The sequence below is a fragment of the Pseudophryne corroboree genome, chromosome 7, assembly GCF_028390025.1.
Source record: "Pseudophryne corroboree isolate aPseCor3 chromosome 7, aPseCor3.hap2, whole genome shotgun sequence".
NCBI lineage: Eukaryota > Metazoa > Chordata > Amphibia > Anura > Myobatrachidae > Pseudophryne > Pseudophryne corroboree.
The window spans coordinates 206,989,210-207,012,271 of record NC_086450.1 but is presented as its reverse complement, the minus strand read 5'-3'; the positions used below and the strand labels follow the sequence as shown (position 1 = coordinate 207,012,271).

The following is a 23,062-nucleotide window of genomic DNA, read 5'->3' as shown; positions in this document are numbered from 1 at the left end:
ACACACACACACACACACAGATAGATTTACGGTATAGCTGTAGGATATGTGACGGGTTTTCATGGAACTTTGGCAACACTTAGATGTAATTTCTGATAAAACAGAACAAAGGTAAGGCAATGCATAAGTCGGCAGCGACTTGATGGCACTTAAAAAGAACAGCAGCAACAACAACAACAAGGCAATGCAGCTCATTGTCATTTACAGCAGGTTCACTTACTTTTTTAGGCCTTACTTTCTTTTTAAGGGAGGGATTCAATCAGATGCAGGGTTTGCCATGCCAGTAATAGCTTCGGGTGTAACAGAGATTCTTCCACAAAGTTGCTCATGCCCACTTTTACTCAGATGGCCAATTTGGTTATTTTATATGAAATTGCATATAAATTGCTGCATTTGGGAACTCCCTACAATCTCAGTCCTGATCAGGATAGATCCATGGAGAAGTACGGTTAGAAGATTATTGTGATTTTGACGGTGCTTAATTCATTAAAGCTGAAGGTAGGGCAAACTTATTGCAGTTTTGTCATTGTGTTGCTCCATCATTCTTCATGAATCTGTGTTTGACAGTACAGCATGGAGAGCATTGTATTCTCACAATACCGTATGATATGCTGTGGGGTAACAGAGTTTCTTTCTTTATAGTGAGTGAAGTTCAGCGGCTGCAGAATGTCCTTATTAAACCCTTAGAGGGGATGGAAGATGTGACGATCCTCTCACCACCTCCATCTTCAAGTGGGGGTGCCAGCAATAATACCCTGCTTGCCATGTGTAATAACTGGCAGCGACCAAATGCCACTCTAAGGGGCAGGACTTTGCTGATCTCTCGCTCTCGATTTGAAGTGGAGGTGGGCTATCATGCGGAGATCATTGGGTTTTTTAAACAGATGAGCTCTCGGAATTACGGTAAGAACCTGATTTCCTGTTACTGGCTTCTTGTGTATATTTTGAAAATTATTTAATTTTTTTATTTTGGAATGATAAAATTAACCACCTGCAATTCTACAGTGCATCTGGAAAGTATTCACAGCGCTTAACTTTTTCCACATTTTGTTATGTTATAGCCTTATTCCAAAATGGAATAAATTCATTTTTTCCTCACAATTTTATACACAATACCCCATAATGACAACGTGACAAAAGTTTTTTGAGATTTTTGCAAATTTATTAAAAATAAAAAACTAAGAAATCACATGTACATAAGTATTCACAGCCTTTGCTCAAAATTTTGTTGATGCACCTTTGGCAGTAATTACAGCCTCAAGTCTTTTTGAATATGATGCCACAAGCTTGGCACACCTATCTTTGGGCAGTTTCGCCCATTCCTCTTTGCAGCACCTCTCAAGCTCCATCAGGTTGGATGGGAACAGTCATTTTCAGATCTCTCCAGAGATGTTCAATCGGATTCAAGTCTGGGCTCTAGCTGGGCCTCTCAAGGACATTCACAGAGTTGTCCTGAAGCAACTCCTTTGATATCTTGGCTGTGTGCTTAGGGTCGTTGTCCTGCTGAAAGATGTACAGTCGCCCCAGTCTGAGGTCAAGAATGCTGTGGAGCAGGTTTTCATGCAGGATGTCTCTGTACATTGCTGCATTCATCTTTCCCTCTATCCTGACTAGTCTCCCAGTTCCTGCCACTGAAAAACATCCCCACAGCATGATGCTGCCACCACCATGCTTCACTGTAGGGATGGTATTGGCCTGGTGATGAGCGGTGCCTGGTTTCCTCCAAACATGACACCTGACATTCACGCCAAAGAGTAGTTTCATCAGACCAGAGTATTTTGTTTCTCATGGTCTGAGAGTCCTTCAGGTGCATTTTGGCAAACTCTAGGCGGGCTGCCATGTGCATTTTACTAAGGATTGGCTTCCATCTGGCCACTCTACTATACAGGCCTGATTGGTGGATTACTGCAGATATGGTTGTCCTTCTGGAAGGTTCTCTTCTCTCCACAGAGGAATGCTGTAGGTCTGACAGAGCGACCATCGGGTTCTTTGTCACCTCTCTGACTGGGGCCCTTCTCCCTCGATCGTTAAGTTTAGACGGCCGGCCAGCTCTAGAAAGAGTCCTGGTGGTTCCGAACTTCTTCCATTTACGGATGATGGAGGCCACTGTGCTCATTGGGACCTTCAAAGGGGCAGATATTTTTCTGTACCCTTCCATAGATTTGTACCTCAACTCAGTCCTGTCTCGGAGGTCTACAGACAATTCCTTTGACTTCATAAATTTGGTTTGTGCTCAGACATGCACTGTCAAGTGTGGGACCTTATATAGACAGGTGTGTGCCAATCAACTGAATTTACCACAAGTGGACATAAGCTGTAGGAATATCTGAAGGATGGTCAGTGGAAACAGAATGCACCTGAGCTCAATTTTGAGCTTCATGGCAAAGGCTGTGAATACTTATGTACAAGTGATTTCTTAGTTTTTTATTTTTAATAAATTTGCAAAAATCTCAAAAAAAACTTTAGTCACGTTGACATTATGAGGTATTGTGTGTAGAATTTTGAGGGAAAAAAAATAAGTTATTCCATTTTGGAATAAGGCTATAACATTAACAAAATGTGGAAAAAGTGAAGCGCTGTGAATACTTTCCGGATGCACTGTGTGTACAGTGTACTCATTGAAATTAGGAATTCTTTGAGTTTGGAAGACGCTATATTATTAAAAAGCCCACAGCACATTTAATCATTGCCTCTATATTACTTTCCAGACCATCAGAATTGTTTGTCTGCCATCCCCGTACGTGATATATGCCCACTAGGAGTTGTACTGACTTAAATAGCTTTGGGAATTATGGTTTTGTCCATTAAAAAGCCTTGTCAGGGCTGAGAAATAATGTATGAGAGTATGAGTCTGTTTCCAATGAGGATATGCAGTCTGTGCATAAAGAAAGAATCTCTCCTGAGAAGGTACCAAGTAACTTGGACATGACCTGAAAGAAGAGGTGAATCGTGTGCACCTACTGTGTCTTACATTGCGACTACGTCCTCATTTAGCAGCCAGTACAACAGTACTAAAGTGTTACCTGTCATGCAATAGGGAAACAAAACTAATATTAAAAAGGGTCAGTCACCAGAGGCCCCGGTTGTATCTTTCTGTTTATTTCAAAGAACTTTACATTTTGTTTAGTTTTGTAGGGAGGGTGCGGGGCACGTCTCACTTGTTCAGAGATCTGAGAGAGAAGGGGGGGTAGGCAGGTGAGGTATGCTGTTTAGCGTATTTTGTATGATTAGATGCTACATAGCCCCAAAAAAGCCCGCAGGAGTTCCCTAAATTCACTGGACCTTCCCTCAAGCTGTGTACAGACACATAGACCAGTAGGCTTATGACTGCTATGGCTGCACATGTTCCCATGTGTGTTAGCCCGGGGAGCTCAGCAAATACCCTGCCAGCATTAACAGAATGACTCTGGGCATCTGTTTCTGCAAGTTGGCCGTTAAGCTGCCTACAGTGTGAGTTTGCTAGGCTAATAAGCCCTGGCATCTTTCTGGGCACCTATTGTTACAGTTTCAGCAGTGTGGCTCGCTGGGGAAATAGTTGGGTGTAAAACTTGTGTTTGTTTTAGGAAACTCATTGACAAAAAACAACAATTTTTTTCCATAAATATTTAAAACACAATTGTCCCTCTGATGGTGATCATCTTGAACAGTATAGTGTGAGCAAAAGCCTAATTCCAATGTACTGTTAATATATACATATACTGTTCTTGGGAAAATATGTTATGGTTCTGCATCTGTCCCTCACTTTCTTGTACCTGGAAGACTCCCTAGACATCACTGGTCTTCTGTAATCATTTAGTATCAATGGGGTCATAGTTTGATGATGTCATGAAGTCTCAGGGGCGCACTCAGCTTGCTCCTGTCAGATCTTGAGCTGTTCACAGGCTTATTAATACTCATGAATATTCATAAGTGGAGGAATGGAATTAACAAGTAAAACCTTTGGCGCTCGTAGTGAGTGGTCTTTCTTAGAGCAGCTAATATAACAGGGTTAGTTAGACCCTAAACTGAAACAATAAACAAGAAAAAGCGCTAGGAAACTGGATGAGAAATTTCTGACAATTTTAATAAAGAATAAGAATTACTGTTGCAACAGATAAGTAAAAAATTCATAGCTAGGTTCAAGCTAGGTTCAAGACGCTGCTTGGTCCAGTTATTTTTGCTCCGGTCCAATGATGCAGTTATCCAAATCGCTGATGAGAAAAGTTCCTTTATCCGACTTCTAGGCGTTTGTATGGGGATGTGTGGTCAGAGTCCAGCTGCTGCACCTCTTGAACCTAGCTACGTAAGGTCACTAATTGCAGTAATCTTCTTTCCATTCGCAATATTGTTCCTGGACTGTGGCAAACAAGCTTTTGGGATGTACTGTTTCATTTGAGTACCGGCTAATTATATACACCATATACAGCATATGGGACTTTCTAAAAATCTTGCAGTGCTATATTAGGCCCTATTTTTTAATTGATTCTAATGAATTTTTTACTTATCTGTTGCAACAGTAATTCTTATTCTTTATTAAAATTGTCAGAAATTTCTCATCCAGTTTCCTAGCGCTTTTTCTTGTTTATTGTTTCATGAATATTCATAACTGTCCTGCAGATAGCGGACTTCATCAGGCTCTGTACAACTATAACACACAGGGAAGGTTTAGCTATGAGTTTGTTTGATGTGCAGTTGTGCCAAATTTGCCAACATAGAACGTTGCCTCCGAGAGATCTCTGTGGAGAGGTCCCAAGGGCAATGGCAGGGAGCGTGGTGACTTGTTTCTATTCATCACAGCCCTACTACTGTGACAATTCCTGTGGGGGCGGAGCCATAATGCCACCTTTTACTGAAAAACACATCATCAAGTCTCCTCCCATTACAGAAATTTGGAAGACTGATGAAATGCAGGCAGATACGAGTTTTGTGTAGGGGGACTGTTTTTTTTTAATGCCAAATAGAATTCCCTAAGTATTTATTCCTTTACAGACACGAAGACCAGGAAATGGAGCTTTTTGCTGGAGGATTACCAAAAACTGAGTAAGATTCTTTATCTATTTGCTTAGATGCTAATTTCTATACAAAAAGGCTAGTTATTCAACATATGTTGTATTGGAATACTTAGATGTAGCTTTTATGAAATCATGTATCTATTAACCTTGAAATCTGCTCCTGCTTCATGATGGATAGTATCACTGCTTGTAAGCACCAGTGGTCCTGCAATTACCCTGTGAGTGTGCCTGGTTAGAGTACAGTGACATGTATTCTCTAAACTTCCCTTCACAATACCAGTTTAAAGGCAGAGACGGGTCTGATACTTTAGGACCCTGTTATACCAATTGCTTGCTTTCCCTATGTCTGTATTGGCTTATGTCACTAAATGTCCTTTTCCTGATATTCTCACTTCTGATGCACACAGTTGTAAAATGGAATGCGGTTACAATCCCAACTGTCTGGATCCCGGCAAGATACCGGCACCGGAATTCCAACACACGACGGAATGCTGATGCTGGGGTCCAGGACACCGACGCCGGCATTCCGACCATCGACACAGCGGGGATGGTAGGGTTAGGTTCGGCGACCCTTGGGGGACTTAGGGTGTGAGGGGGAGGGTTAGGTTTTTAGTGCGGGGAGGGGAGGGGGGTTAGGAAAAGGCTGCTGGGATGAACGGACAATTAGATTGATTCGATTTAGGGTGCGGGGACGTTAGGTTTAGGCGCCACCCAGGGGGTTATAGTTTGGCTGTGGGGGAGAGGGTTAGGGTTAGGCACCTAAAGGGTGCACTTAACCCTAAAGGTGAGGGTTAGGGTACCTGCTTCTTGTCGGGGTGCCGCCACCATTTCATACCCAACCTGAATGTTTAACAAAGTATGAAATTCTTCATATCCCAGGGGCCAGCGTACACTCTGTACATCTATCAGATCTGGATGCTGGACACACATGCACTGCTAACTGAAGCTAATGGAAAGTGGGTTTATTTTTGGAATGATTTTGTTAATAACTGTTGATGAAGCTTAAAATTTCTTGCCATCCTCTGCTTGGTGCGAGCCCAGCGCTCTGTCAGACTCAGATAAAAAGGTCGTTATAGAAGATACTGTGCTTCCTGCTGGCCAGGGCTGCTCTCTAATCGTTTTTCAGGTTGTAAAAAGAGCATATTGTAATAAGCAGGGAAATTGCTGCAATTATATAGCACATAATTCCATTTGAACCGTATTCACTGAAATGTCATAAACCTCCTTCGCTTTGTTTCCGCCATTGTCAGTATTTGTAGCAATCTCAATGCCGTGAGGTCAGAAATTCTAAACAGCTTCCTCTGATGATGAGTTTGCAATTGAGAACAGTAGGGAGCTATATAGTTTAATTTCATTTGTTTGTAGGATTAGCAGATGAGAAAATTGCACTAATTATGTCTCTAAGATAAAGAAGTCTGGAAACTGTTTACAAGAGTGAATTAGGGGACAACAGAAAGAATAGAACTTCTTTCTTTAAAGAGGAATCATCCCTTTGATGAACCCCCCCCACAGTTACTGTTTTTGCAATATTGCTGTGTGTGTGACACTAACGTAACCGTGATACCTGATAATGAATGGGCCATTGGTCCCTATAGGATTATTAGGGATGTCCTTAAATGACCATATCAGACATTGTGTGCACTGTTATTTTACAAAAGCACTTGACATGGCAAGTGATCCATCTGCTTGGGCAAAGGGAAATCGGACCTTATTCAGAGATGGATGCAGATTGCTGCATACGCAGCAAGATCTGCATCCATCGCCTCACATGCTGGAGGCGGGCGAGCACATTGCAGGGCTGCCTAGCATGTGTGGTGCCGCCTCACGATAAGTGAACTCAGTTTGACCCCTGGCAGCACAACCTGGCTGGATTGTCGTGCTGTCCGCCACCATTTTTGAAATCAGAGCATCTGCGTGTGACGTAATGCAGCTACCCCAAAAATGCTCCCAGCGCGCCCCCGTTTGGCCTAGCACGGCCCCTCGAAGTTGAATCACCACCCCGCAAACGCAGTGTGTGCGTAGTTTGCCGATATAGGCAAACTGCGCTGCCAGACACAGCAGCGGCCAGGCCTGAATAAGGCCCATAATTCATGACCTAGTGTAATCGGCTGGGGAGTGACCAGCTTTAGAAATATGTGATTATGTGCATTCACGGTGGAGAGCAGTATACATTTCTAGGGTCACTTGTGGTCTGTGTAGAGATTGTGAATGTATGTAAAGTACATAAGTATCGGAGATTCATAACATCTGTCTGTATAATGACAAGAAATACAATATTTTCTGTATATACGTTCATATGCAGGTTATTACAAGTTGCTTTCCTCTGACATTAGGCTCTGGGCATGTTCTATCGACAGGGAGTTTGGTGGGCTCTTATTATTGTTGATCTTTATTATCAAGTATTATTATTAAGTATTAAGTTCACTTCTGAGAATCTTTGCAGTGTCAACTTTCCACAAAACCTCTAGTTCTAAATTCAGTATTGACTTTTATTGAATAAAACTAATTTTAATATTATTTTGTATGTATGCTGATCTGTTGTGGTTGCATTATGTAATAGTTGTAATTGGATGTTGGCATAAGTGTAAAACAGGATGCAGTCAATTTTCCGGCTGTCAGGATCCCAACGGTCAGGATACCGACGCCGGAATCCCCCCAGCCAGAATCCCGGCGCAGCAGGGTATTCCCACTCTGTGGGAGTCCACGACACCCATAGAGTGGGAATAGATCCTGTGGAGAGCCCGCGGTGTGATGAGCGCAGCGGGCTCGCAGGGGGGCTCTTAACGCTCTCTCCGCTGCCGGCATCCTGTCGGGGTATGGACAGCTGGCATCCCGGACGCCTGTAAAGCATACTGAATCCGTGTAAAACACATGATTTTATAACCGACCTGAAGATGTCACCATTGCCACAACTCTGTGGAAAGCTTTAGCCAAATAATCATACACTATATACATTTACATATGTAAAGTCTTGTGGTGGTTAGCCAGTGATCATATTGTCATCACTCTTATATTCCGAGATATGAGATATTTGTAAACATATATAGTAGGATGTTTGAAATTACAGCACACCTGACTTCATGCTTGAGTTGCATCTTTGTGAAGAATTGGGATTAGGGAGATGGATGCAGTCTATGGCAGTCGCATAGGTCAGGAGTCAGGAGCCTACTAACCTCACATCGGCCAGATTCCTTTCCTTGGACCTCATACAGCTGACTGGCTTAATTCTGCTTTTTGTGCAGCTCCAATATTTTAAAAATGCTTTATTGTGTTTGCTATGTAATCCTGGAAATGCACTTCTGTCAATGCAACTGTACAGTGCAAATTGGGTGTTAGCAGATTTATAGGGCTAACACCCAATTTCTTATTGATCTCTGTAAGCAAAAAGAAAAACAAGTATTTCTCTAGCATCCATAAGGGATATTGGGGAATTAGTACAATGCGGTTTAGACGGAGTCCAAAGGAGCCGGTGCACTTTCAGTTTCTTCAACTGGGTGTGCTGGCTCCTCCCCCCCCCACAGGCAGTTTAGAAAAAAGTGCCCTCGGGAGAGGATGCACACTCTGGAGCTCCAGAGAGTTTTCTTCAGTTTCTTTTAAAACTTTATTATTTTCAGTATGCTGTTTGGTCAACAGCATACCTGCACCGTGGGAGTTAGGGATGGGGGGGTGGTTTCCGGTCTCTTCAGGCGTCAGAGCCGCTTCCCCGCTGCAGGACCACCGTCCTGAGAGGTTGTTGTACAGCGTGACACTGCGCCTTAGCGGTCACAATCGCAGCACGCCGCACACCCATAACAGTAGCCTGAAGGTGAGAAGAGTGGTGAGTACAAACCGGGGGCCCCGCTTGGGGGGTCCCCCGGTTCTTGGTGCAGCAAAAATGCAGGGGTGGCTTACAGGACGCTCCCGGGCGGGACCCGCTATAGCTCCCCTGTGTACACTGGCAGAGGTAGTGAAAACTAACCCTTCTGTGATGTTTTTACACTTTTATGGAGACTTTGCCAGTATAAATATCTATGAAGCTCTGGCACCATTACAGGGGGCGGAGCTTCCTCAGAGCGGGACCAGTGGCGTTTTGGCGCCTTCCTCTGCTTAAAGCTGCAGCAGCAGGCATACACAGCTCCTCCAGACATGCAGGATACGCAGGAAAATTGGTACAAGGGTGTAGCAAAATAGGAGAGATGCTATTGTACACAATCTGTGTCCTGAAAAGGACTGAAACTCTGGTGTTACATTGTGATATAACAGTTTGTAGTCTCACTGAGGCTGTTAAGCTTGGGTGTGCTGTTCCCTTCTCTCTGTCCCCCTCTCACATACAGTAAGGGCAGGCTTGCTATTATATTTCTTGTATGTGTGTATAAGTGTTGTTTACTGTAAACATGGTAAAACACCAATTATGCAGTGTATGTCACACCAAATTCTCTCCCTCTACATCTGGTTCCATATCATGTGAACAATGCAGCCAGTCGTCACAACTCAGTGAGGGGGCTGGGGGGAAGGGTCAAGAGCCTTCCTGGCTAGGTGCCATAAAATCCATGATGTCAGATATGTCATCTCAGCTCACTGCTAATACTCAGAAAACTCAACAACTGCAGCAGGCTGTTGCAGACCTAGCTGCAAGAACAGATGCTCCACAGCCCTCCCTCTCTAGATTAGGAACACAAAAACGTGGATTCCCTGCTTTACGCTCAGACTGATGAGGAGGTACAGGAGGAGGGGGAGGACTTGGATCTTGTTACTGGGGATTCCCCTTCTACACAGGGTATTGAGCCCCTCTTTCTTGCTATACGGACCGTGGTAAAACTCCCTCTAGAGGACGCTGCAGCACAGCAGTCGTTTTCCTTAACACAGAACAAACTCTGTGTCACTTTCCCTGATTCTGCAGAGCTGGATGACCTGTTTAAGTTAGCCTGGAAAAATCCAGATAAGAAATATCAAGTGACAAAACAGGTTTTGCACACTTTCCCATTTGCTCCAGAAGGAAGGAAATTCTGGGAAGAACCCCCGGCTGTATACGTATCAGTCTCTCGCCTAACTAAAAAGGCGGTACTGTCAGCTCCGGGCTCCTTTACCATAAAGGACCCTGGGGATAGAAAAATAGAGACTACACTGAAGTCTATCTACACAGTGGCTGGTGTATCACAAAGACCGGTCATAGCGGGTTGCTGGATGACTCTTGCCATTCATACGTGGGCTGCTCAAATTCAAGAGGGCCTCTCGGGGGATATGTCCCTGGTGACTACAGTGACTCCTAAAACTCATTTAAGACACTGCACGCGTCCTGTGTGACTCTCTCAAGGAGATAGGCAATATTAATGCTAGGAGGTCCCACTGCTGTGGCAGTGTCGGCGCGCAGAGCTTTCTGGTTGCGTCAGTTGATAGCTGATGCAGAATTTAAGCGCAGTGTAGAGTCTCTTCCTTTTTCCAGGGGATTGGCTCTTCGGGGTGGAATTGGGTACGTTCATTTCTAAAGTTACTTCGGGGAAATCCACATTTCTCCCCTCTGGGGCCCCGCCGGCTAGACGTTCCTACCCGGGGCTGTCTGCCCAGTCCTTTCGGTCTAACAGATTTAGATCTAGGGCCAGAAGTGCCTCCAATGCGGCTAGAGACACCGGAGGTAAGACCAGAAAACCAGCAACCGCAGGTTCTCAGGACCAGAGCACTAGTTCAGCTTCCACTAAGGCCTCAGCATGACAGTGTCCACCCACCCTGAGGGGATCTCTAGGTGGGAGTTCGGCTGCATCACTTCAGCTGCATCTGGAAAAGCTCCTTCCAGGATACCTGGGTAAAGGAACTCATTTCTCAGGGCTACAAGCTGGAGTTCGACTGCGCTCCTCCCTATAGATTTTTCAAATCAAGCTAACCAGCTTTGGAGGATATGCGTGTTACGCTGCAAAAGGCCATCCTAAAATTGGTCCAGGTCCAAGTCATTGTTCCAGTGCCACTGCAACAACAGGGAAAGGGTTACTACTCCAACCTGTTCGTGGTACCGAAACCGGACGGTTCGATAAGGCCCATTTTGAATCTAAAATCCTCGAACCCTTACCTAAAGATTTTCAAGTTCAAGATAGAATCCTTGCAAGCAGTGATTGCGGGCCTGTAAGAACGGGAGTTCATGGTCTCCCTGGATATTATGGACACCTATCTCCATATCCCGATTTGGCCACCTCACCAGGCTTACCTGAGGTTTGCCCTGCTGAACGATCTCTACCAGTTCCAGGCTCTACCCTTCGGCCTGTCCACAGCTCCGACGGTGTTCACGAAGGTGATGGCGGAGATGATGTTCCAACTCCGGATCCAGGGGGTCAATATTGTCCCTTATCTGTACGATCTCTTGATAAAGGCGAGATCCAGGGAGCTTTTATTGCTCCATATAGACCACACCATGGGCGGATTCTCAATTTACAGAAGTCCCACCTGGAGCCAACTCAGCGGCTCCTGTTCCTGGGAGTGTTGCTTGATACTATGGCCCAGAAAGTGTTCCTCCTGGAGGACAAAGCAAGAACACTCCAGGAGATGGTCCGAATGGTTCTACGGCCTACTCGAATATCCATCCATCTTTGTATAAGATTGTTGGGGAAAATGGTAGCCTCATACGAAGCGATCCAGTATGGAAGGTTCCATGCCAGAACATTTCAATTGGATCTCCTGAGCAAGTGGTCCGGATCGCATCTTCAGGTGCACCGGATAATACGGTTGTCACCTCAGGTCAGGATTTCCCTCCTGTGGTGGCTGCAATCCTCAAATCTACTGGAAGGACGAAGTTTTGGGATTCAGGATTGGATCCTCCTCATGACAGATGCGAGTCTGAGAGGATGGGGAGCTGTCACCTGGGGTGCTCAGTTCCAGAGCAGGTGGCCAGTCCACGAAGCCCTACTTCCGATCAACATTCTGGAACTTCGGGCGATCTACAATGCTCTGCTTCAAGCGTCTCCTCTACTCAGGGATCACGCAATCCAAGTTCAGCCGGACAACGCCACAGGAGTGGCGTACATAAATCGTCAAGGAGGGACAAAAAGCAGGGCCTGCATGCGAGAGGTGTCAAAGATACTCCTCTGGGCAGAAAGAAATGCAAGAGCAATGTCCACAATCTTCATTCCGGGAGTAGACAACTGGGAAGTGGACTTCCTGAATCGTCACGATCTCCACCCGGGAGATTGGGGTCTCCACCATCAGTTGTTTCAGCAGATCATCGACCGGTGGGGCTGCCCACAAATAGACATGATGGCTTCCCAACTCAACAAGAAGCTTCACTGGTATTGCTCACGAACCAGGGACCCTCAGGCAAGGGCAGTAGATGCACTGACATCGCCTTGGCCTTACTGGCAGGTCTACCTATTTCCTCCGATTCCATTGTTCCCAAGAGTGCTCAAGCGAATCAGGAATCAAAGAGTCCAGGCAATACTGATTGTTCCGGATTGGCCTCGGATGGCGTGGTACGCGGATATTCTGGACATGTCCGTAGAAGACCCTTGGCCTCTGCCAGTAAGAAGAGATTTGCTTCAACAAGTATCATTAGTCTACCCGGACTTACGGCGACTTCATTTGACGGCATGGAGTTTGAACGAAAGATCCTAGCTCACAAAGGCCTTTCCAAAAAAGTTATTGCTACCTGTGTTCAGGCAAGGAAACCTGTGATGACAAAAAACTATCATCATATCTGAAGAAGATATGTCTCTTGGCGCGAGGAACGCACGTATCCACCTGCAGAGTTCCACTTGGGACTTTTCCTACGTTTCCTGCAGGCTGGTGTGGATAAGTGCTTATGTCTGGGTTCCCTTAAGGTCCAGATTTCAGCTCTCTCAATTTTCTTCCAGAAGAAATTGGCAGTTTTGCCAGAAGCTCAGACCTTCTTGCAAGGGCTCCTTCACATACAACCTCCTTTTGTGCCGCCCACTGCACCCTGGGATTTGAATGTAGTGTTGGAATTTCTACAGTCCTCCTGGTTTAAATCTCTGATGATAGTAGAAGACAAGTACCTCACGTGGAAGATGGTGATGTTATTGGCCCTGGCTTCTGCTAAGCGTTTTTCAGAATTGGGGGCCCTATCTTGTAAATGTCCCTACTTGGTCTTTTACGAGGACAGAGCGGACCTCAGGACTAGGCAGCAGTTCCTGCCGAAGGTCGTCTCTGCGTTCCACTTGAATCAGCCTATTGTGGTTCCGTCAAGTTCTGGCATTTCTGCTCCTCTGGAGGCACCGGATGCTGTGCGAGCCTTGAAGATCTGTATCAAGAGGACGGCTCAGATCAGAAAGACGGATTCCTTGTTTGTGCTATATGATGCACAGAAAAGGGTTGCACTGCTTCTAAGCAGTCCATTGCTCGTTGGCTTAGGCTTACTATCCAACAGGCCTATGTGTTGGCAGCCTTACCTGTTCCTAGGTCCATGAAGGCCCACTCTACAAGATCAGTGGGGTCTTCCTGGGCGGCTGCCCATGGAGTCTCGGCCTTGCAACTATGCCAAGCTGCTACCTGGTCGGGGAAGAACACCTTTGTGAAATTTTACAGGTTTGATACCCTGGCCAAAGAGGATAACCAGTTTGGACAGGTGGTGCTGCAGACGTCTCTGCACATTCCTGCCCGTTCTGGAAGCTTTGGGACATCCCCATCGTGCTAATTCCCCAATATCCCTTATGGATGCTAAAGAAAATAGGATTTTAATTACCTACCGGTAAATCCTTTTCTCATAGTCCATAAGGGATATTGGGGGTCATTCAGACCTGATCGCAAACTAGGTTTTTTCGCTGCGATCAGGTCAGAACTGCGCATGCACTGCAATGCGCAGGTGCGTCGTACAAGTACAAAGCGGATCGTTGCCCAGCGATGGAGTATATGAAGAATCCGTTCGCACAGCCGATCACAAGGAGATTGACAGGAAGAAGGCGTTTGTGGTTGTCAACTGACCGTTTTCTGGGAGTGTTTTGAAAAACGCAGGTGTGTCCAAGCGTTTGCAGGGCGGGTGTCTGACGTCCGTTCCGGCCCCGGACAGGATGAAGTGATCGCAGCGGCTGAGTAAGTTCTGAGCTACTCAGAAACTGCACAAAATTTTTTTGTTCCGCCCGGCTGCACATGCGATCGCACACTTGCAAACCGAAAATACACTCCCCTATGGGCAGCGACTATCTGCTCGCAGCAGTGCAGAAAAACCCTAGCGAGCGATCAGGGCTGAATTAGGCCCATTGGGCTCCCACCTCAGTGCGTTTACTTTTCTGCAGGTTTTCTCTTATATGGTTACCTGTTCAACTGTTGCTGTTTTGTTACCAGCCGTTGCTGGTCGTTTTATGTTATTGGTGTGCTGGTGTGTGAATCTCGCCACTCATTGTTGTTATGTTCCGTTTCGCAAGTATGTCCATTCTCCTTTGGGCACTATTTTACCTATTACTGCCTGAGGGGGGGGGCATAGAGGGGAGGAGCCCAGTTGAAGAAATTGTAAGTGCACCGGCTCCTTTGGACCCCATCTATACCCATCATACTAATTCCCCAATATCCCTTATGGACTGTGAGAAAAGGATTTACAGGTAGGTAATTAAAATCCTATTTTTTGTGATATGAAAATAACGGTTCTCACTTTACAGCCTGACTTTATTTCAGTAATCTTGCTCCATGTCCACTATTTCAGGTTAAGCACCTTTTTGTTACACGTGTGCATTATTGTGTCCTACACCACGCATGGCCAAGAACACCTTTAATCTACTCAACTCGTGCCAGATTCTGCCTGTCTTCCCCAAATACCTGCATTCAGGTGCACATCTAGGTGCATACCCTCGCAATCACTGCCATTTTGTATTGTATGACTGACTTTTTTATTCACCTACAGAATTTTTTACCTTATCTGGCTAATCCTAAAATTACCTTGATAATCCTGACAAGTTTAATTCAAATGTTAAATATCCTTTTTTTTTTTTCTTTAACTGAAAATCCCCACATTTATGGAATATCTGTATCAACTCTGAAATGTCCCTGCAGGTGCCAACACTTTATTAATCGGCAGTAGCTGATGGTCCATTCATTAACTAATGAGTATATTCATATTTTGCTACATTTGTGGTCTACAATACATTCCTAAGTGCCCTGCAATGATTCCCAAAGAGTTTTAATTATGTCTGCAGTCTCTGCGAATATGATGCCTTGTGTATTGTACAGCAGGCCATTGTTGTCTGTCACTTTCAATGAAAAAAGATGAAACTGTAGAACTTGAGCTGATTAGGAGTAATCTTTTGTTGGCTGCGGAACGCGCCTTTGTGTAGGAATGAAAGGAGATGTCATTCCATGGCCTGGATCCGCATTCTGTTCTCTGTTTGGGCTCCGGGCACCACAGAACGCTTTCATGTTTGTTTTTAAGAACATGCAAAAATGAAAAGAAACAGTGAATGAGCGGCTGCAGATGCCTGAAAAGCGTGACGCTGTGAATTGGAGAGGGGAGACTGTTGCTATTTAGCCCTTGTATGGGAACACATGCTGGCAGCACACGCTGACTCCCTGGAAAATAAAAATGGAAGGAAATTCTGCAAAGTACAAAGGAGTTCACAGAAATGTTTGTGATTTCTTAGAATCAGAGGGTATAACGGATGGAAGTTTTCTTTTCTACCGAGATGAACAATTATCTTAATTTACCCATTCTGACACCATGGGCAATATTGGATTTTGTTTCCCCCAGCACCCTGAATGATACCAGTAACCAGATTTAAATCCCACACAATGGGGCAGATGTATTAATCTGGAGTAGGCATAAGGAAGTGATAAACCAGTGATATGTGCAAGGTGATAAAGGCAGCAGCCAATCAGCTCCAATATGTAAATTAACAGTTAGGATCTGATTGGCAGGTGCGTTATCACCTTGCACATATCACTGGTTTATCACTTCCTTATGCCTTCTCCAGGTTAATACATCTGCCCCAATATTAGAATTCAGAGCTCTCGGTTACATATATTTGTGCAAATGTGTGAATAAGCCCCCAAACCGCGTCAAGGCCTCTCTGTATATTGGGGGTCCCTAGCGCTATATCTAGGTGCAGGGTGCGGTACCCCAAAAATCAGCATAAGCCAGAAAGCCCAGGGCAGCATACCAGTGAAAAATCTATAGTGTTAATAAATTAGTGTTAGGAAGCTGAAGCTATATACAGAAAGTGCCACAAAAAATTAGATGTAATTAAAATAAGGAAGAAATAGTGTTAGTAAAGAAATTAGTATGTGATAAGTATTAATAGAATGTAAAGGTATGCCACACTAGAGCCATCCAGCCCAGCCAATCCAGAGGCACCGCACCCCACACCTCCATTACCCCAATCTGGGTCTATGATTAGCCAGCAAAATCCCACATGATAATGGCTCCTTACTTAATATATCTAAGCTAAGAGCTTCCTACCTACATATGGCATATCAGGACCTGCACCTCCTCCTAATGCAAGATCCTTTCTGCCTCTCACAACAGACATATATAGAGGCAGATGCTCAATTAGTTTAGTGATATCACTCAGGTGCTTGCAAGGGAGGGGTATCTCTGCTTTAATTGAGCATCTGCCACTATATATGACCATGGGCAATATGTAACAGTCTGCGAGGTGCAGGCTGTTTGGGAATTTCTGCAAGTCTGCCTGTATTTTTAAAGCGGCAATCATTTACAAGGCAAACCAGGCCGACTCGCAGAAATTCCCGAACTGCCTGCACCTCGAAGGCTATAATATATTGCCCAATATTTTGAATTAATGAGTAAGGGGTTGGCATAATTGAACATAGGCCCAGTTGATGCATTACATGGAGACCTTCTGTCTCTATTAATAACTAGTTACAATAAACAACTCATTTATATTGTTATGTAGTTATTTGTTATAAACATACAAATCTATGGTCCAACAGCACTGAATGATCTGGAACACTGTGTAAGATACACCGATCAGCCATAACATTAAAACCACTGACAGGTGACGTAAATAGCATTAATTATCTCGCTACAATGGCACATATCAATTGTGGGATATATTATGGACAAATTGTAATGGCTATGCGACTGGGTCAGAGCATTTCCAAAATGGTTGGTCTTTTGGTATGCAATGGTTAGTACCCACTAAAAGTGATCCTAGGAAGGACAACCAGTGTACCGGCAACCGGGTCATGGGTGCCCAATGCTCATTGATGCACTTGGGGATTAAAGGCTAACCTGTCTGGTCTGATCCCACAGATGGGCTACTGTAATACAAATTGCTGCAAAAGTAAATGCTAACTTTCTACTTAGCCACAGAAAGGTCAGAGTGCCCATACTGACCCATGTTCCCTGCTGAAAGTGCATACAGTGGGCATATGAGTGTTAAAACTGGACCATTGAGCAATAGAAGAAGGTGACCTGATCTGATGAATCACATTTTCTTTACATCAGGTGTGTGTTTGTCATTAACCTTGGTAAGAGATGGCACCAGGATTTAGTATGGCGAGAAGTAAGCTGGCAGAGGCAATGTGATGCTCTGGGTAATCTTTTGGTGTGAAACCTCGGGTACTGGCATTCATTTGAGTGTGACTTTGACAAATACCACCTACCTAAACATTGTAGACCAAGTACAGGTCTTCATGGCAACAGTACTCCCTGGGGTCAATTCAGTTCGGTGAAAGTCTGCAAAAATCAGGAGTTTTCGTGACTGTAGTTGACAATACTAATTCCCACCAACTCAATTCTCAGTGATGATTTTAGTCGGGAATTTATTTCAAACTCTCGACTGTTCATAATCCCATAAATTTATAAGGACTGGACCAATTCAATTTCATCCGGGTTTAGGCGAGAATTCTAATTCCTGACATTTTTTTACAGGTAATTCTCCATTTCTTACGTCCTAGAGGATACAGGGGTCCATTTAGTACCATGGGGTATAGACGGGACCACTAGGAGTCATGGCCACTTTATGGCACTTTATGGCCACTAAGGAGTGGCTCCGTAAGAAGCATTTCAAGGTCCTGGAGTGGCCTAGCCAGTCTCCAGACCTCAACCCAATAGAAAATCTGTGGAGGGAGTTGAAAGTCCGTGTTGCCCGGCGACAGCCCCAAAACATGATGGATCTAGAGAAGATCTGCATGGAAGAGTGGGCCAAAATACCTGCTACAGTGTGTGCAAACCTGGTCAAGAACTACAGGAAACGTTTGACCTCTGTACTTGCCAACCGAGGTTATATTACAAAGTACTGAGTTAAGGTCCGTACACATTAGGCGATGTCACTCTATGAGTAACGTCGTCTAATGTTTCTCCTCCCGCTCAGTGACGTCACGCCTCCGCCAGCCGTGCATGCAGGTTCTGGACGATAGTCCAGATCCTGCATGCATGCACAGCCAACAGCGACGATCGTTGCCACGAATCGGTCGTTGCTGGCGGCATACACACTTGCCGATAAAATGAGCGACGACGCTCACGGAGGGGGAAAATGAGCGACGTCGCTCATTTTATCGGCAAGTGTGTATGGGCCTTTAAACTTTTTGATTGTCCAAATATTTATTTTCCGCAAGAATATACAAATAAATTGTTTAAAAATCATACAATGTCATTTCCTAGGTTTTTTTTCCAGATTCTGTCTCTCACAGTTGAAGTGTACCTATGATGAAAATTACAGACCTCTCACATCTTTTTTAAGTGGGTCAACTTGCACAATCGGTGGCTGTCCAAATACTTTTTTGCCTCACTGTAAGTCTACCAAAGAATATTTATCATTTAACACATCAATCCGCCCCTGGCAAGTTTGCCAAGTGGTCTGTCCCTCCCCTTAACAGCTCTTGCTGCATATGAGGTTTTCAGCAGAAGTGGGAGTATTGCTATGCCTGAGAAGACTGTTAAGAGGATTTAGAAGAGGACGTGGTCCATTCTATATCTGAATATCGGATTTGTATAGTTTGGATTTTTGCTTCACAGACCAACACCATGGAGTGTGAATGGCATTACTGCAGAACTAACCAGATTTTTTTTCTTTTTTAGTTGCCGCTAAAGCCTGCGTGGCTTGACAGCTTGCAATTGCTATCAGGCTACCCCTCCAAGAAAAAGCCCAGTGCAAAAAAGGGTTACACACACGTATTGCACCAAACAGCACACATGACATGGCAGCTTGCATTTGCTGACAGGCTCCCCCTCCAAGTAAAAGCCCGGGGCAAAAAGGGTTACAAGTATGCCATGCACCAAATAGCTCACATGACATGGCAGCTTGCAATTGTGACCAGGAACCCCACCCTCTAAAAAAAACAAAAACCATGGTCAGACATTTCTTAAACTTATGAATTGCCTGCACAATCTATCTTTTCTTGCGATGCCGACCTGGCGGGACCGCGCATCGGGATTGAATCGTCACCTTGCAATCTGCACTAACTTTTCTTGCGATTTTGACTATATAGTCAAAATCGAAAGAAAATATCTCACCATGTGTACACACCCTCACACTGACATGCTACAACCTGCACAACCTACATAGAAGCATGCAATCCAAACAAGCCAGAAGCAAAGAAGGAAATCAGACAGACTGAAAACACCTACCTAAACAGGAGTGCATGTATTTTTTAGAGAATTCAGGACTGCATGTAATTTAAATCATAAGCCAGTCAGTTAGCCAAGTTCAAACTAATACATAAACTTGCCCCCACGTACACATCTAATTGCAGTAATAAATTACAAGCACAAGTCTACACATATGACAAACCCCCATCAGAAATGAGAAAAAAACAAAAGCATAACAGTACTGCACAAGTTCACTAACAGGACTGCACAAGTTAAAGTAACAATTTACCTAATGCAGTTGATCCTGCTGCATAAAAACGGGCTTCTGATTAATAATGCTCCTATCCACATGTGTTTCCAAAATGGCTGCAGCTTCCTCCTCTACTTCAGTAGTGCCTTATATCACCTCTCAAAACCCTGGGGAGCCCAATTCCCGCCTAAAGCCCCTCCTGACAATTCCTTTTATGGCGACCAATTTTGCATACTCCGCCCGTATTGAATTGGTGACTAAAAATCACATTCCTGGCAAATAAACTCCCGCGATGCACGGGAGTTTGCAAAGTCGGGAATTGGAAAACAAACTGTCACCGAATTGAATTGAGCCCCCTGTTTGAGGAACATGACAAAGATTTCAAGGTGTTGACTTGGCCTCCAAATTCCCCAGATCTCAGTCCGATCGAGTATCTGTGGGATGTGCTGTAAAAACAAGTCAAAGCCATGGAGGCCCCGCCTCATAGCTTACAGGACTTAGGATCTGCTACTAATGTATTGGTGCCAGATACCACAGGACACCTGCAGGCATCTTGTGGAGTCCATCCTCAGATTGTCATTGCTGTATTGGTGGTACAACGGTGTTCTTCAGAATATTAGGCAAGTGGTTGTAATGTTACAGGTGATGGGTGTATATGTACTGTATTTTAGTGAAGGATTTTTTTTTTTTAAATCCCTGATCGGAAGGATATATCGGATAATATATAGTCTAATGTGTAGCAAGCCCTTAGACAGGTGAGAGCTCTCTGGTAACGGTAGTTGCATGATAGCAAAACAGACTAGGAGCGCCCTCCTGGTGAGGAGGAGGAGTTTCAGAGACCCGAGGCCCGGCGGACAGCCCCAAACAGGCATCGAAGGTGGTGCAACCTTCCCCCCACGTAAGACTACAACTGACCCCCAGGGGTTCTGAGGACCAGGAGGGCGTTTGTGGCAGAGCGTCACCATGACTGTGCCCGGACCCCGGAGAGGTAAGTTTGTCCAGAGCAAAATTACTTGTACCCTAACTGCCAGTCCCCCCACCCAGACCAACACAGGGATACCCCTCAACATCGTGGGATATATCCGTCAGCTCCAATCCGCTATATGTGGACATTTATCTTTCACACTAACTGCTTACTGGACTCTCAGAGATAAATATATGGAGTTTTTTTCCATTGCTTTATCAATATCATTCCAGCACAGAGAGGTGGGATGCCACCATCTAGTAGACACTATTTTTATTTAAATTTTAATACAACTAGAGTAATTTTCAATACCTTTTTACTCATATCAACCCCCCCCCCCTTTTCTCCAGCCTATCCCCCAATTGATTATTATTCTTCCTGTCCTCCCCCCCCCCCCCCCCCTTCCCCCCCTTCTTCTCTTTTGTCACACACGGTGAACAACTATGTGATATTCTAACAATATTAAAGTAAAGTTTGTTATACACCTACCTGAGGATAGACATTCACTCATTTATTATCAGGCGCAGTTGCTAACTATTTTCTTGTATATATTCAGGTCCTGTTCATCTTCTTTTTTAGCTGTCCTAGGTTAGTGAAAGGTAGAATGTGCTATCCTTTAGGGTGATATTCAGTTAGCTGCGGTAATTTATTGCTTCACCTGGGGGTATACAATTAGCCCAGATACCCAGCACTAATCGGGTATTATGCTTCAGGTGCCTCAAGCACCTGAAGCATAATTCCCGATAAGCAGCCTTCAAAGCCGTGCTAACACATAGTTCTAGATACTTATCCTGGATCCCATTTGTTATCTCACGAAAATAGGACGTTTGATTGAATAGTATTGCCGTCAGTCAACAATTACTATCAGCCCACTTTATTCGGGAGAAAAATAATCGGAACTAATTGTATACCAGCCTCAGCATGTGTAGTACGTTCAATGTTTGCATTACGATTTTTTTTACGTTTATATGCTGCTTTCAGAAATGGTGCAGAATTGCTCAAGATTAACAAAGGATAGATGTTCAGCAAAAGAGCTGCGTACACACTAGCCAACATAATCCTCTAGAAACTCTATTAAACAATAGTGTAATGTCAGGAGCTTGCAATGTCTTTCACCTGCAGGTCAGTATTAGTATAAGTGCTTAAATCACATTGTGAGTGCCTGGGTACAGTCAGAACCTTTAGCACCACCAAGTGGCCATACCAAACATTAACATAATATTGCTGTCTATAAGAAATTCCATTAATCTATAACTTTATAAAAACAGACTGGTGGCACTCAGCAAAAATTACAATTAAAGACAATCTCATGACATGTTTTTGTCCTTTCCCATTTGATTTGAACTTTTTAAACAAATATATTTATATGAAAATTGTGCATAAAAGCTTTCCGTACAATCGGTGACAGTGCCTACTACAAACACGAGTTGCTGGGCATACATCAGAACAATATCATTCCAACCAGCCAAATAGTTGTCTGTCTGGAATGATAGTCTGCTAGTGTGTAGGAGCAAACTATAATCAGCCGTTTGCTCCCACATGGCTGAAAAACAGGCACAAATGGTTGTTCCAACTACAGTAGTTGTCAAGATCAAACCTGTTTTATTTTTCCCAACCGATCGACTTAGTGTAGGGGATATCCCCCTCCCCCCCCCCCTCCCAAATGACCGATAAGTAGGTGGACACTGGTCTTGACAAAGGTCCGTGTGGGACCGAAACGTTGATATGACCTGCTATTCTGTCACTTCTATTTTTAAGCATGGTGAGTGCACCCTCTATTCGTTTCTGTGTGCTTTGAAGCTTAATAGCCCCTTTATGGGCAGGTAACCCAGCAAGTTTTTTAAATGCTGTGAGTGTGGACCATAAAGTACCATAGTAAATATATATATTTTCCACAGCTGGCGGCACTCGGGTAGATAAATGTCAGTGACACGCTGTTCTGCAAACGTTTTGATGTTTATTCCACCATCGTCATCAGTGGAATAAATATAGAAATGTTTGCAGATCAGCGTGTCATTGACATTTATCTACCTGAGTGCCGCCGACTGTGGAATACATGAGGACCCAGCATTGGGATACCTACGGAAGGCACCAGGGAAGCTGCCTAGATTGAAATGTGCCGTGTGGAAGTGTGTGTATGTATGGTATGTATGTATGTATGTATATGTGTATGTATGTGTATATATATATATATATATATAATATACACACAGTACTGTCAAAAGTTTTAGGCAGGTGTGGAAAAAATGCTTCAAAGTAAGAATGCTTTCAAAAATAGAAGTGTTAATAGTTTATTTTTATCAATTAACAAAATGCAAAGAGAATGAACAGAAGAGAAATCAAAATCAAATCAATATTTGGTGTGACTACCCTCTGCCTTCAAAACAGCATCGATTCGTCTAAGT

General features: G+C 44.2%; 1 protein-coding gene across 3 annotated transcripts in view; it reads left to right on the top strand.

Annotated features, from left to right (window-relative positions):
* SMARCAL1 (SWI/SNF related, matrix associated, actin dependent regulator of chromatin, subfamily a like 1) overlaps positions 1 to 23,062 on the top strand; it is a 183,744-nt gene that overhangs the window by 87,193 nt on the left and 73,489 nt on the right. For all 3 annotated transcript variants that reach the window (XM_063933956.1, XM_063933957.1, XM_063933958.1), the window contains 2 exons: positions 643 to 903; positions 4,969 to 5,019. In XM_063933956.1, coding sequence (XP_063790026.1) covers positions 643 to 903; positions 4,969 to 5,019 — 312 coding nt within the window. The remainder of the gene's footprint in view (positions 1 to 642; positions 904 to 4,968; positions 5,020 to 23,062) is intronic.